The sequence below is a fragment of the Falco peregrinus genome, chromosome 1, assembly GCF_023634155.1.
Source record: "Falco peregrinus isolate bFalPer1 chromosome 1, bFalPer1.pri, whole genome shotgun sequence".
Lineage (NCBI taxonomy): Eukaryota > Metazoa > Chordata > Aves > Falconiformes > Falconidae > Falco > Falco peregrinus.
In genome coordinates this window covers 99,671,482-99,686,743 of record NC_073721.1, presented here as the reverse complement: position 1 = coordinate 99,686,743, position 15,262 = coordinate 99,671,482, and the positions used below count along the sequence as shown (strand labels likewise).

Genomic DNA, 15,262 nt, shown 5'->3' with positions numbered 1-15,262 from the left:
AGTCATGGGATGGTTTTTGTCGTGGTGAGTGGAGGCCATCTTTGCTGGGATTCTCCTTCCCATCCAGTGAAGGATCTTGAGTCTGTTGAGCATGGATTTTTAGCCTTCTGCGGGATTTCTTTTTCCCAGGGGCTAGAAATCCACCGTGATCTCAATAAATACCTCAGCTTCCCTTCTTGCAGAAGCTGGAAGGAAAGAAAGTCCTGCAGGTATGTTAGAAATCTGCTCTTCTCTCTGCTTCAGTGCCAGGCAAAGAAGTACAAGAAATATCTCTCCTGCCCTTTGCTCACTCTAATAACTTCAGTTAGGAAGCTTCAGTAAGGAAGAGAAGGGGAAGGGAAGGGAGAGGTGAGTACACAATGCTCTCCATCAAGAGGACATGTGCAAGAAGGAGAGATTGGGAGAAAGAGGCAGAGGGCAGGAGGAACTGTTTACTTTGCTCACCCACCAAATGACCATCTGAGGCTAAGATTGTTTAAAGGGAGAGCTGTTATGGAGTAAAGGAAGGTGTGGATTTAAATCCCAAAGTGGTTAAACCTAACTAGTGAGAAGGAACAAGGGTCCCCATGAGACACTGCTCAGTAATAGTTACACTGCAACAGTTATCCCAAAATTGCTCTCTGCTCAATTTCCCCATGCTTAACCATCTCTGTGTTGTATACAGAAAACAAATTAGGCCTTAATCCCACAAAGCGTTGCAGCTCCCTAGTCCATTTTAGCCTTTGTTATTGAGTTCAGTGTAGGATTTTGGGTCCTGAAAAGGAACTGGGAGGCTAAAGCTGTATTTGATTGCCCCAATAGTGACAGGAGCCCCATAGGAGGGATGGTGTCTCTTTGGGTCATGGCCACAGTTCAATTTCTTCTGAGGCCACACAGATAAATAATCCTCTGTGCAACGGACTGACCCTAAACTAGGCAATAGACCCTGATTGAAAAATACCATAAATTCATAAATGAAGTAGCCTTTCTGTGTGCATTTTGCTGTCTTCGATAGTATTGGAGAAATAGGTCTGAATGTGGCTGTTCTACAACATGCTAAGGCATCTGCTGTTTGGTTAAAGCAAAGAAAACAGAAAATAGTGAGGGCAAAGCAGCAAAATGAGCGAGCAGTTTCAATTGCAGGGTCTTGTTTAAAAACCGCGGCAAAGCTCCTCACTTCCAAAGGTGCACAGTGCCCTTCTTCAGCATCCCTTTCCAAGCAGAAACACAGAGGCCAGCAGGCATCAGATATAACAGCTAAGCCTGCAGCAGCAGAAAGTCCATGCATTGGTTTCCCTGGGGGAACAAAGAGGAAGAGGCGTCTAAGTGCCAAATGTATGGGCAGGAGGTAGGTGCTCATGTCTGGGCAACTGGAAGAAAAAAAAGAGCTTCTGATCTCCTGATCCAGGAGAATGAGCTGCCCTTGAGGTTGCTGTAAACGTGTGCAATTGTGCAGAGTAAGAGGCTTTGGCATTTTTTTGGAAATCTGACTCCTTAGCTTAGCAAGTGCTTAATTAAACATGTAATCACACCATTTGAGGAATCAGTGCCCGTCACTCAAGCTGAGCAGTTTGACTGATCCTTCCTTGGAAATTAGGTGTCAATGCTACCCTTAATGATGGTTTGGCTGATGTACGATGCCACATGTGCACTGCCCTAGGCATCTTACTGCAGCAGTGCCTTGAGCCCTTAATCTTGAGTGGTAATCCTGGGAACATCTAGGTGTATTATTTTTTTTTTATGGCTGTGTTTTTAATGAACTGTCTTAGTTTTGGCAACAAGCCAAAACAGTGACCTCTCTCTGCTCTCAGCCATGCATTGTAGTCTCTCAGCTGTAAATAGTTAGCAATGATAGAGGGATTTTCAGTTAATTGGAGAAACGAGGGCAGTGTTATTATCCTCTCTTACACTGGGAGAGATGGAGACATGAAGAGGCAGTGTGCTTTGCACAAGACCTCCCGCTTGGCCAAAGATCAGGCCAGCAGAATAACCCACCCCCCTGAATCCCAGCCTGGTGCCGTATGTGTTGGGCCATGGTGCTCTCAGGATGTGACAAATGTGACTTGGATCTCTGCCTGCTTCTGTTCTCTTACTTCTTCAATGCAGGCATGTTGTAAAGTAAAGCAGGATGACTTCAGATCCATACCAAGTATGAAGTAGATTGGGCAAACTCTCAACCACTTTCTTCTTAATATGCATGCTTGTTCGCAAATGCAGATCAGCCTAATTGGCTGCCAGCATGCACAGATGTCTCTCTGCAAGAGTAGTTGGGTGCTGTGCGAATTGATTGCAAACACAAAATGGAACCAGATTAAAATCTGACCTACAGTAACCAATTTCTAAAACACAGAGCAAGTGGTAACAAGGTGATGGAAGTTCTGGGCTTTGGGAAATCAGTTAGTGCCTGTTGGGTTCTTCTGAAGGGTCTCTCCCTCCCTGCGTGCCCCACCTTTTCTTTAAATGAGCAGCTTGGGGGACACAGATCTTTATTTAAAGTCATGATGAAAGGATTAACCCCTTTATTGCCTATAAAATGTCATCGGATGTCCCTTAAAAGGGCTTTTTCAACATTATGGGAATAATTCTCCTTTCCTTGAAGTGACATCGCTTTGTTACTCAGATTGGAAATCTTCACATCTCTTACAAGTCACTTCTGTATCTAAAACACAGAGCAAGTGGTAACAAGGTGATGGAAGTTCTGGGCTTTGGGAAATCAGTTAGTGCCTGTTGGGTTCTTCTGAAGGGTCTCTCCCTCCCTGCGTGCCCCACCTTTTCTTTAAATGAGCAGCTTGGGGGACACAGATCTTTATTTAAAGTCATGATGAAAGGATTAACCCCTTTATTGCCTATAAAATGTCATCGGATGTCCCTTAAAAGGGCTTTTTCAACATTATGGGAATAATTCTCCTTTCCTTGAAGTGACATCGCTTTGTTACTCAGATTGGAAATCTTCACATCTCTTACAAGTCACTTCTGTAATCGCTTAGGAGGGAACTACATGAATATAGTTTCTCCAAAGCAAAATTAAAATGTGCTTAGCAGCAAGCTTTTGCTTCTGCATGCTACCATGTCTGTGAAGTCAGGATCAATGGAAATTTGCAGAAAGACTATTATTTACTGTTTCTTTCAAGCCGCCAGCAGACTAACCTACAAAAATCTTCTTTTCCTCCAAAATCCAGCATGAAAGACTGTTTAGTGAAACATTTCTATCCCAGAGATTAACTAATTGCTCAGCAGTCAGTCGTTTTCACTGCACAGCCAAGGACAGTGATTCCTTTCTCACACGCAGATGGAGCAATGGTTTAACATAAAACAGTTCCTGGGACAGGAGGATTAAGGAGAATTTACTGGAGAGCAATTAAAACAGTTGTTAGAGCAATTTGTTTTTGAGGCTGAATTTCACATCAAAGTAAAGCTATCTGAGCAGAACAACAATAAAGCCATCATTTCAGGCCATCTATTCTGCATCTTCAAAATGCAGATTAATCAAGTGAGCTAAAAGGACATGGAGGTTTACAGGAGTAAATTAGGTGAAGCAGTCTACATGAAGTTTGCATTTGGAAAGAACCACCCTGGCTTCAGTCTCTGTTGGCTCTGGCTTTTTGTGGCTTCAGCTCCCTTCCATTTCTGCCAGGTTTCTTGTCACTGTCGCATTGGGTGGAGGGTTTCTGACTGTGCTTCTCAGTTGCAGAGACTGCTGCCAGCACAGGACGCCACAGTCGGAGGCTGCGCTCATGCAGAGCCGTACCAAAAAGCTGTTAATGGAAGCTGTGCTGGAGCCAGTGCTCCTTACTGGTGTTTGCTGGTCTTGCTGCCTTGCTTTTCACATCTGAGCTGTCTGCTCCTACTTCCTTGCCATGCCCTGACCTAGGAGGAGGCGTTACTCCAAACTCTTCCTTGGGGTTAAGAGCTGGAATTGCATCTTTTTGTGGTAGGCGAGTAAACCTGCAACCAAACAGGTTTTGAAGGCAGGGAATCAGTTCAGACACAGTGGGACCATCCACAGTGCATGGCAGTGGCTTCTTGCATCTATCCCAAGGAAGGCTGGTGTTACACCAGTGGTTCAGGTTTCTCTGGCACGCTGTGAGGCTCATGGGCTGGACTCTCAGGCAAAGGACAAATACAGATGGCCGGTGGCGGCTCTGTTAGACTGAACTGCATGTCACAGCTCCGCTAGCCCAGGGGCTCCACTTTCTGCCTAATTGCAAAAAGGGCTTGCCTAAGGTAATTTCCTATTCATTTCTCTTCATTCTTGCAGTAGTTTAATATTTTAAAGTTAAGCACGTTTTATTTCATGTAAATAAAAAGGGAGATTTGTTAGCATCTTAAAAGTTATTTTTAAAAGGATATTTAATATCTGAAAAAATAAGGTTTAAAACCACTTTAACGTCAAGTATTAATAGTGAATCATGTTCTCTGTGACCTGCCTAGATTTAAAAAAACACTTCAGTTTTGGAGCAAGCCTGTTTACCAAAGGTTACATGTGAAAAATTGGGCTTGACTGGCCTAGTTTTCAGACTATCAAAAAAGAGGGTACCAGAAATGTCCTGTTTTGAGAACTCAAGGCTCCTGCAGAGGACTAGTCCTCAAGGATTGAGGGCTGAAGCATCCTAGACTCATCTGAGCACATCAAAGCAATGGCCTGGGAAGGGTTTGCTGGTGATGACAGTTCTTAGCAGCGCACAGTGTCAGCGGTGGGAGAGATCCCAGCAGGACCTGCCTTGCAGCATCTGGGAGCTGGATGAGATTTGCAGTGCCAAAGGATGCTTGTACGGGAGCAGCCACAGCCATCCCAGGTGGGCTCCAATTTCCTAACTGCTGTGGGGAGACCAGCTCAGTTCCCTTCCCGATTAGTGGTTCATCCGATTGCTCCCTGCAGGCAAAATGTCTATTTTTTTCACAAGCTCTTACTTGGACCCACCAGTTTGGCATGGTCTTCTGTGCAGTTGTCCCTCATCCTCCCTCTGCAGCTTTTAAAATAATAGTGTTTATCTGGAAGGACTGGCTGGTCTCTGAGGCTGGGTGGGGAATGTATCCCAGCCAGGAACTGGCAATACCCCAGCACGCTGGGGGGAAATAAAAATAGCATCAGGGGATGGTACACACACACGCACAGAGAAGAGCTTTGCAGGAAGGTTTTTTACACCATCTGCACCAAACCGTGACATTTGCACTGCTAGAGGCAAGGGTTTGGTAATGCTTACCCACCATCACTCGGAGGATGTCTGCATCCCAGCAACATGTACAAAGCTCCCTGTATGGACACACTGGAGACAAACAGGCATGTCAGGGTACAGCTTGTCTGGCCCGTTTTAACATCTAGCTGCAGGTGAAATGACTCACACCCTCCAAGTGCCTTTTTGTCTCCCTTGACTGTGCAAGGCTCCTGGAGGATGAGTTCAGATGCAGACACAGGCTGTTTAGGTAAACCCTGTTCTGAGTGTCTGTGGTCTGGAAACTGGGTATTTTTTGCAGTTTATTCTTAGAAGCAGGAAAATAGCACACCTGTCTGAGCACCACATGGGTTGGGGCATCCTGTGTCTAAATCCTGGATCTGGTACAAAATTCACCTCCCTCATTAGCATGAGAAAAATGTCCATTACTTTTCTACAATGCACTCCAAGATGTGAAAATTAATAGTATTTTTTGCAATCATCTTTACAAAAGTTTGTTTTATGTTGTGCAGCCTAGGCATGACTTAAGGTTTCCTTATTATTTTCAGTTGTGTTTGTTGGGGTCTTTGTAGCTTTGTTTCTGAAGAAAATGAGGTATATGCGATTGCTGTATTTGTCTGGTATGGGTTATATCATCAAAAACTTTAAAATCTATTTGCCAGCTTCAGCTGAGCTTGTGCAAAGGACTCACCTTGAATCATTTCAGGCCAAGGAGGGGATGGAAGACAGCTCTCCTATTTCTGAAAAAAAAGGACCTATTTCATTTTCAGTGCTTCTGGGGAGGGGAACAGTAAGTAGTTGTCTTCAGGGCCACAATACTGAATTAAGGTGCCTTCTAGGATGTTCCCGTATTAAATGGGAGCAAAAATACAGAGATCTGGACAAATACATTGGATTGTGAGTAATCAGATGCAAGGGACATGGGGCTTCTACAAGACATAGATACAGACAAGATAGTTACCTCTGGAACAAATTTTTGAGAGGTGACCACCATCCACATCAGCCTAGCCTGTGCATTAATGACTGTGACCTGTCAGTTACGGATTGCAGCCCCAATCCAGCCTCATGGCAGGGTTCCTCCTTCTGCTCTACATGGATGTATGTATCTGTGGGGACTAAACGTATTTGCTTTCTGTTCCAGTTTTTGGCACTGCAGAAGTGCCCAGTGAGCTGAGTCAAGCCAGTTCTCCCACGACAGGGTCTCTCTCCCCTTGATGCAGGACTCCAGCATCCCTTGCCCATCACCACGTTTGTAGGATGCCACAGCTTGGGCACCCAGAGTTTATTAGTCACTGTGAAAATCTTTACATTGATGGCCTTATGTGGCTTTCCCTCTCTCTCACTCTGCGTACACTCACCGTATTCATCACCATGACAACTGTGTGCCCTTTTGCTATACTGTTACCTGTTTCTGTGGATTTCTCTTTCTGTGATGGGGGGCAGGTGCATATCGAACGCCATTAACAACAGCATGGGATGTTCTATGAATGGGACAGGATGACCTCTGGTCAAATATTTGCCACTTCTATGAACTTACTGTAATTCCTCAAGACTTTTACCATTTTTCTCAATCTGTTCACATACCTTCCTTGGAATCACTTACTAAGGGATATGTGTGAATGGAGCAAAGTAATGAAGGGATGATTTTCACAGTACTCATACAAAAAAAGGCAGCAGAAAAGGGATGCATTTCAAAGCACCTGGAAAGGTCACAGCTTTACTGGTTATTTCAGTGGTAGATGGGAGAACTTGTGTGTATCTCAGCCTTGAGCTTGCTCCCCAACCTCTCATTGCTGCTGCCGTTCTCTACACTTGGCTTTGGTTTGGTTATACAAGCTGGCACCTCAGAGGAGCTGCTCCAGCAGTAATGTACCCACTGCCAGTACCTTTGGTAAGGTCCCTCTTTGGAAGCAGCACTGGGCTGAGTTCACAGTCACGGTGAGTTACCTCTCTGTATGGAGGGGATGGAGGCTGGGGGTAACATCACATGGAGAATCTCAATTTGCGGTTGTGTCTTCTGTGCCTGCCTTGTACATCACCCAGGGCTGGCCATCAGTTAACTTCTGTTTAACCTTTCCCAGCTCAATAATTAATGTCACCTCCAATCCCTTTCCTTCCCGAAATAAATACATGAAAAGCAAGGAAAGAATTTATGTTGCATGGCGCAGTCTTGCACAGTCCCATCTGTAAAGGTAGTGAAGTCCTACACTGAATCTCCGTCACATTAATGAATTTAGCACTTGTCATGAGACAATTCAGTATTGTGGCCCTGAAGAAAACTCTTTACTCCTTGAAATGTGCTATACACACAAGTTAATTCAGTTTCTTCTGATTAAATCCTTTGGGGTTTGTGTCTATTCCTGGGACATACGTTTGGACAAGCCTATGTGTAACATCTCTGAAAAGGACTAGGGATAACTGAAATAGCTCATCCAATTTCAGATTTCACAATAAGCCTCTCCCAGTTTGCTGAGGAATGTCAGGTCGCATGAGGTGTTTTTCTGTTCTTATTTATAGAGAAAAATATCCAGTAATAGTTATTAGACATAATTAAGTCTCCATGTAAACGCATTTAATCCTATTCTGGCTTAGGTTGAAACACTGTGGAAGTGGATTAGATCCAACCACATGGAAAAATTGCGAATATGGAAAAAATTGGCAATGAAAAAAACTATTTTTGCTGGAATTCACATCTCTTTTTCCCCCACCCCACCCCTCAATTCTTTGTCTGTATAAGAGGACCTTTCTTTTCTTTTACTTGTGCACATTCTGATGATACCAGGTAGTCCTGACTGAGACTGGATCCTTGCTGTGCTAGTTGTAGTGCTCCCTTGGTGGAGGGTGGACACCCTGCAGAGGGGACTGTCTCCGTGGGGTGACACAGGGGTGAAATGATTTCCTCATGGTGAGAGAGTAGTGCAGTGGGTGAATCAGGACCAAGACCCCAGCCTCCAAAGTGTTATAATCTCACAGTGCCAGCTGGGATATGAGGGTCTGCTTGGTTATGCATTTCAGAGTGGAAAAGGAAATAGCAAACAGCTATGAACAAATACAGCTTACATGAGAAAGCCAAGGGGAGGGTCGGCCCACCTTTGCTCCCTTGGAAGTGTAGCTCCACCAAGGCAGATCAGCCCTGAATCCTTAACTCCCAGCCAGACCTTGGATTTCTGAGTCCCTGGGCATTTTCTGTGCTAATTCAGAGTGCAGCAGGCTTGCTTCTTTGAAGGAACTGCCCGTAATCATTGCAGGGTGTATCACTTTCTGTCCCAAGCAGGGAAAGAGGAAAAGATTTTTCTGCCAGGCTTCAGCCTGCATCCTACCAGAGGGTGAAGGAACATCTCCTCCTGGGGAGGTGACAGTAGCACTTTGGGAGTGTCTTCACTGCATGGGCGTAAAGTGCGGAGAAAGCCCATAACTGTGAGTAGTTACTGGGTTCTTGGTCTCACTCAGCCAGAGCAGATGTGCACAGCACGTCTGGTGGCGTTCATCATCTCGGCTGCCCAGCCCTGTAGCAGAGATGCGTTCAGCTTTCCCCAAAGCCCTGGCCCCATGCTGAGACACGGCAGCGCTCAGGCTCCGATTCCCATGCTGCTGGGCTCAGCTCGTCTGGGTGGTGTCTGGCCAGGTGGTTCTGGGGCAGGAAAAACCACGAGTGATTTCCTGGCTTTCAGAAGGGCCCACGTCGGGAGTGTGAGGTACAGGTGGTGTCAAATTAGCTAAGTCTTGGCTTTTCTTCTCCAGAAGGCAGGAGCAGTCATGGATAACTATATTCTGGCAGGAAGATAACCTCTGGCTGGAGAGGTTTTGAACTGAGAGGAGAAAAGGGAGAAATGAAAGAACAAGGGTAGGCGGGGGGGGGGGGGGGGGGGGGGGGCGGGGAGAGGGAGGTGATGGTAGTTTTCAGTGATGTGCAAGTGTTTGGAGAGGAATCAAAAACCGGTGCTGAGATTGTTGTTGTTCTGGTCTTTATAAACAGCTGGCAGGACAGAAGCTGTCAAAGTTACCTCATGCCTCTCCTGCCCACACGTTTAGTGCTGCCTTGCAGCATCCCCACCTGCCTCCGGCCACCAGGCACACGCTGGCAGGGGAAGGGGGGGCTCAAGCAGTAGGGTCATGGCCAGACCGCACGGAAACATTGGGCAGAGGATGTTTCCCCCACCCCCCCCAGATGTTTTCAGGGACCCAGCCACGCTGGCCTGGCTCAGCACCAGGCAGAACAGCACAGGCGGACAGGGAGACCAGCGGAGGAGCCAGCCATCTTCTCTGAGGTGGGGCTTGGGGACACATCCTTGCAGCTGGTTGCTTTCAGCATTGCATCATCTGCCAGAGGTGCCGCGCTGCTCTCCAGGGAAAGGAAGGCACAAACAAAATAACACAACCCACCTTCCAAATCTTCATTTAGGGAGCGTGGCTTCAATTAAATGCAATTACTTATTTTTGAATCAAGTGCAGCTTCTCTTGCGTTTATTCGCTGTGCTCAGTGGCTTGGCTGAGAGAGAGTTGCTCCATGAGGGGAGGTGCTGATGAAGGGGAGCTTCCAAATGAGTGTATGTGCCGCTGCATCTAGGTCAGAGGAGTCAGATGAAAGTATCCTCCATGTTTCTTTCTTTGTTTTGTTTTGTTATTAAACTGGGCTTCTAATAAACATGTTAACTTTCCAAATTATTATAAATGGCTAGATCTATCAGCAGCACACAAGGATGTATTTACTGTGTTTGAAAGCTCTCTAATGAAGCTTTGAGGTCCAGCCCATCCCAGATTCACGCAGGGAAGGAGCTGTAGCCATCGTGGCACTCCTCTCTGGCTTCTGAAGATGTGAAACTTGAAAGCAACTATTACTTTGCAAATATGGACAGGTGTGAGAAGCCTTTTTATAGAAAGTAAATAGGTACCAAAATACGGATACTCAAATGGATACTTCAAAACCTACATCTGACTGTCACAGATTTTGTTCATGTGTTACAGGGGCTTGCTATTACTTTTCTTACCAACACTATCCCTACACAGTGTGTATTTGGATTTGATCACATGCTGTTTTCACTTCAGTATCGTCATCCAGAGAACAAGTTTCCCTAATGTGCCTCAGTCCCACACTCCAGAAAACTGGATGAACCTAAAAAAAAATAATTTTGTCTGAGTAAGATGCATAAAATCCACAGCAAGGTTTTTACTCTGTGCATCCTACCACAGCTTGAGGCTCAGATTCCTTTTTGCTTAGAGGCCTGAGAGATGCTGCAGGGTCAAATAACTGTGGCATGAACTGGCATGGTGGCACAGAATGGTGGATCGTGCTGGGGTTTATAGTCACACCCGCTTGTTATGGTGCTTCTTCATGATGCTCCCAGTACACCCACACATACTAGCCATATAAACTCTCCAGGAAATGCTCATGTTGCTGCATGAAGCCACCCAACATGGTACATGGGGAACCTAATTGCACCCTCCAGCCACTCCTAAAAAACTAGCAGCAATAAGCACAGCTAGAAAGTGGTAAGTACACTTGGATTTTCCAGTCTCTGGAAGGGTATGTACATTGAATTAACTTGTAGCTGTGTAGTCTCCACTGAATTACTGTTCCCTTTTGATCTGTACTAAAGATAGTGATGGAGCAGGTATGAGTGTGAGTAATGGGTAGATAGGTATCACAGTATCTGGGTTCTTGCTTACTTGCTTGCTTCTCTTTATTCTGTTTCTTTCCTTCTCTTGGTGCTGGGATGTTTTTAGTTCTTCAAGGCTCTATCTTCTGCATCAAAAATAAAGGTGAAACCTTTTATACTTTTAAGAAAGTGTGTCTGTGGGTTGACAGTTGGACTTGATGATCTTAAAGGTCTTTCCCAACCTAAATGATTCTATGATGTTATGATTCTCTCTATATGTACCCTACCTATGCTGTGGCATATATCTGAGGTTACTGTGTCGTGATCAGCTCCATGTGAATTCACTACAAGAAATCAAGATAGAAAGGAAGGAGAAATGGCTGTTCTCTCCATACTGTTTCCTCATCTCCCATTACTGTTTGCCATACGCAATTTCTTTTGTGTACTGACTCTGTTGTGGATTTATGCCCCATAGATCATCTTCCGAAAGATCAGCGATGTTAAGAAAGAAGAAGAGGAGCGCCTGCGCCAGAAGAACGAGGTGACACTGAGCATCCCTGTGGACCACCCTGTGCGGAAACTCTTTCAGAAATTCAAACAGCAAAAGGAGATGCGTAATCAAGGCTCAGCCCACATTGACCCAGAAAGGAACCAGCTTCAGGTGGAAAGCCGGGGCGTGCAGAATGGGGCCTCCATCACAGGCACCAGCGTGGTCACCGTGTCTCAGATCACCCCCATCCAGACGTCTCTGGCATACATGAAAACCAGTGAGGCTGTGAAGCAGAACAACAGGGATGCTATGGAGCTCAAGCCAAATGGAAATGGAGACCAAAAATGTCTCAAAGTAAACAGTCCGATGCGAATGAAAAACGGGAATGGGAAAGGGTGGCTTCGACTGAAGAACACCATGGGGACCCATGAGGAGAAGAAGGAGGACTGGAACAACGTCACGAAGGCTGAGTCCATGGGGTTGCTCTCTGATGACCCCAAGTGCAATGACTCGGAGAACAGTGTAAATAAAAACCCACTGAGGAAAACAGACTCTTGTGACAGTGGAATAACAAAAAGTGACCTTCGCTTGGATAAAGCCGGTGAGACTCGCAGCCCCCTGGAGCACAGCCCCATTCAGGCTGACGCTAGGCATCCTTTCTACCCTATTCCTGAGCAGGCCTTACAAACCACGCTGCAGGAAGTCAAGCACGAACTCAAAGAAGATATCCAGCTGCTAAGCAGCAGGATGGCTGCCCTTGAGAAGCAGGTGGCAGAAATTTTAAAAATATTGTCTGAAAAGAACGTACCCCAGATCTCTTCCCCCAAGTCTCATTTATCACCCCAGCGGCACCCCCAGATACCCTGTCAGGATATTTTTAGTGTTTCAAGGCCTGCATCACCTGAATCAGAAAAAGATGAAATCCACTTTTAGCATATACCTGTGTGTATATATGTATACAGTATATATGCAGCGGTGTATATATACCTTTATACATATATATGTGTGTGTGTATACAGTAAATATATATACATATATATTTTCACTTGCATCCAATATGACTTGAACACACCAAGGGTTTTGATATGTAAATATTGCATGTCCAGCTGGATTCTGGCCTGCCAAAGAAAACAATTATTAACATAGATATTGCTTGTATAATATGCAGTTGACTGCATGCACACTTTACATTTATTTATAATCTCTATTATGTAATAAAAGAATGACTTTTGTTTAACAAAGGCAATGTACTATTTAAAGAATCAGGGTCTAACCTGCCAATATTGCCATGACAGTTTTGATCTCAGGCTGGGTGAATTGAGCTTTTATTTCCTCACTGTCTTTTCTGCTGAGTTAAGCAGTAGATTAACGTGACATGGAGGACGCATTCAGACTCCAATTAGTATTGTTTCCTGGATTCGTTCCATTACAATATACTGTATATTTGGTGATAAATTCCCTTACTCCTCCTAAAGGGGAGGGCTCAGCTCCGTGGCCAGGGAAGTGCACCATGTCTGGTGCTGGGGGGGGATCACTGGAATTTATTCATGTGGGTATGGTGCATGCACAGCCTTTTATTTCAAGTATTCTCCTGCTCTTTTAACATCATAAGTAAGAAATAATAACGGTGATTTATGTAACAAAATGAAACTAACAGAAACTCCGTTAGCTGCACTCCCTGAGTGTTTGGGGGTAACTTCTTTCTTGAAAGCCTCCTTTTACTGATGCCATTTTTACTGAACTGTTAGAGTAACATTATGTAGATTCTCTTTGCAGCACTCAGCGATGGTGTCTGGTTCTGTCAGTATCTTCATTAAGATGTCCCGTTTGTGTAGGGCTGAGGTTGCTCTCCTGCTGTCCCCCACATTGCCTCTGGCAGAAAGACTTTGCATAAGCAAGGGAGAGAGCAATCTTAGGATCCTCGGGAACCACGTGAGCAGGTTTGAAAGCCTGAAGTTAAAAGGCTGCAGTTAATTCCCCTCTACTCTCTTTTCTGAGGACAGTTATCCGTCTGCAGCTGCCTTTGAGAAAGAAAATAACTGGTCAGGATGAAATTCCCTTTAGTCCGAAGCACCTGGATGATAGTGTTTGTGTGAGAGAGTGGTGGGGAAGTGTGGGGAAGATGAAGTCCTCCCTAGGGTGCTCTTGTCTTGGACTTGTGGAAGGTTCCAGTGCATGGCAGGGGCACGCTTCAAGAGCAGGCACATGTATTGAGTCCTTTAGGTCTGTGTCAGATGCTCTGACCCTCCTCTTAGCTGGCCCCCATCAGCATCTCCTAGTCTTGGACCTTGCTCAGACTCCATCTCCACCTCCTAGGCTGGAGCATCACCCTTGACATGGCGCTGCTGGCTTCGCAGGGCTGCAGCAGGGCAGGCTTTTGCACTGGATCCTGTTTGTTCTCCTGTTTGGAGCTGAAGTTTTGGACTCTGCCTGAGTCTGCACCTGAGTGGGATGTTTTTTGTTGTTTTTTTTTCCCCCTCTCTGTTTGCACTGGTTTTGAATCCAGGTACATGTGATGCACAGCAGAAATGGTCATCACATCTTCAGAGCTGTTTACCAGTACAGCTTGAGGGCAGCCCAGCAGAGTGCAACGGCTCCTTCAGAGAAGGATTTCTGCTCCTCACTGTTTAAGTCCTCTTGCATCAAGATCCTATATTTTCAGAAGTGCCTGGAGTAAAACAGTATATACCACAAGGCATCACTATCAATCAGGTAAATAAAAGATATGTTTATAATTAGTGGGCATCCTTACCAGCCACCAATACCAGCTCCATTACTTAACATTAGGAAACTAAACTGAACTAAATCACTTCCTGAAAAACTAAAAAAATGCCAAACAAATGAACAAAACAAACCATCATTTGCAGTAGGGACAGTTAAGAACCTGCATCTTAGGGTGAACCTGTCTTCTACTGTGAAAGCCAAACCTGTAAGCCCCTAAAAGTTTATAAGCAAGCCAAAGAAGTCATTGCTTCTGTTGTGTCAGTTCGCAGCGGGGTTCGGGAAGGTGATGGTCTTTCTCATTTGTTGTTTCCTTTCTATCCTGTTGCTGCCCCTCCTCCAGTTCCTTTCTTTAGGAAATTATTGATGGGGGGTGGGAAGGATAAAAAGCCACCAAAAGGCACAGCTCTTCCCAAAGGCTGGTGGTTAGGCTGCCTGCTCATTCTATTTTTCCACAGCTGCAGTGGCTGCTGTCAGAAGTTTCAGCTGTGTTCTGCAGCTGCTGTTCTGGCACAAGTGCAAATCTGTAACTTTGCAACCACGCTTTGGTCTGCAAGGACAAACTGCACTTGCAAAGCAGCAGGACCTTCAAGGTCCTACTCTAAATCCCACCCTGGGACTCTGAAGGAATAGGGGGGGTTATGGGGTTAGGGAGTTACAGGGTTGCCGCAGGCTGCTGGAGTATGTACAGACGTGGGTACAATTTCAGTGCCAGGCTTTGAATATTCTTGCCTGACCTGGATTGCTGATTAAGACAGCAACTACCCGGAGCTGCCCAGTGAATAGCTGAGTCATGCAGGCTGTCTGGGGTGCAGATTTTGGTAAAGTTCTTTGAATGCATGGATTTGCTGTGATGTGATGCTGCAAAAGAGCCAGCAGGGTAACGGGGGTGACTTTGTTAGAAAGCTTTAGCCTTAATGGCATTCCTCTGCCTTTGTGAAGGACTTCTTTTCTTTCTCTGTAACTGATACTAGTTCTAGATAGAACTGCATGGCATGCAAAGGGATCTCTATTTAGGTTTATCTTGTAAGTCAGGTGTAACTTTGTGCCACTTTATTGTGAGAGAACATGTAATAGGATTAATCTGACCATGAAAATTGTTTGAGCCCGGAATGTCTATTACAGTTCAAGTGCAACTCGACTGGTTAAAATGTGTAGTGGCTAAAAGCTATAAATAGTGTAAAAATACCAAGTTCATGAAACAAATACGGTGTTTCCAGGTCCACTTCTAGTGCTGCTTAGACTCTGATATTCCACTGTCATCCATTGGAAGTTCCGTGGAGCCAGCCTGTACCTTGTAC

General features: G+C 45.3%; 1 protein-coding gene across 1 annotated transcript in view; it reads left to right on the top strand.

The window, feature by feature from the left end:
• Positions 1-12,914, top strand: part of KCNH5 (potassium voltage-gated channel subfamily H member 5) — a 160,607-nt gene extending 147,693 nt beyond the window's left edge. The window contains exon 11 of the mRNA XM_055793597.1: positions 11,226-12,914. Within this exon, the coding sequence (XP_055649572.1) occupies positions 11,226-12,173 (948 nt within the window). The 3' untranslated portion in view covers positions 12,174-12,914. The remainder of the gene's footprint in view (positions 1-11,225) is intronic.
• The last annotated feature ends 2,348 nt before the right edge of the window (positions 12,915-15,262 follow it).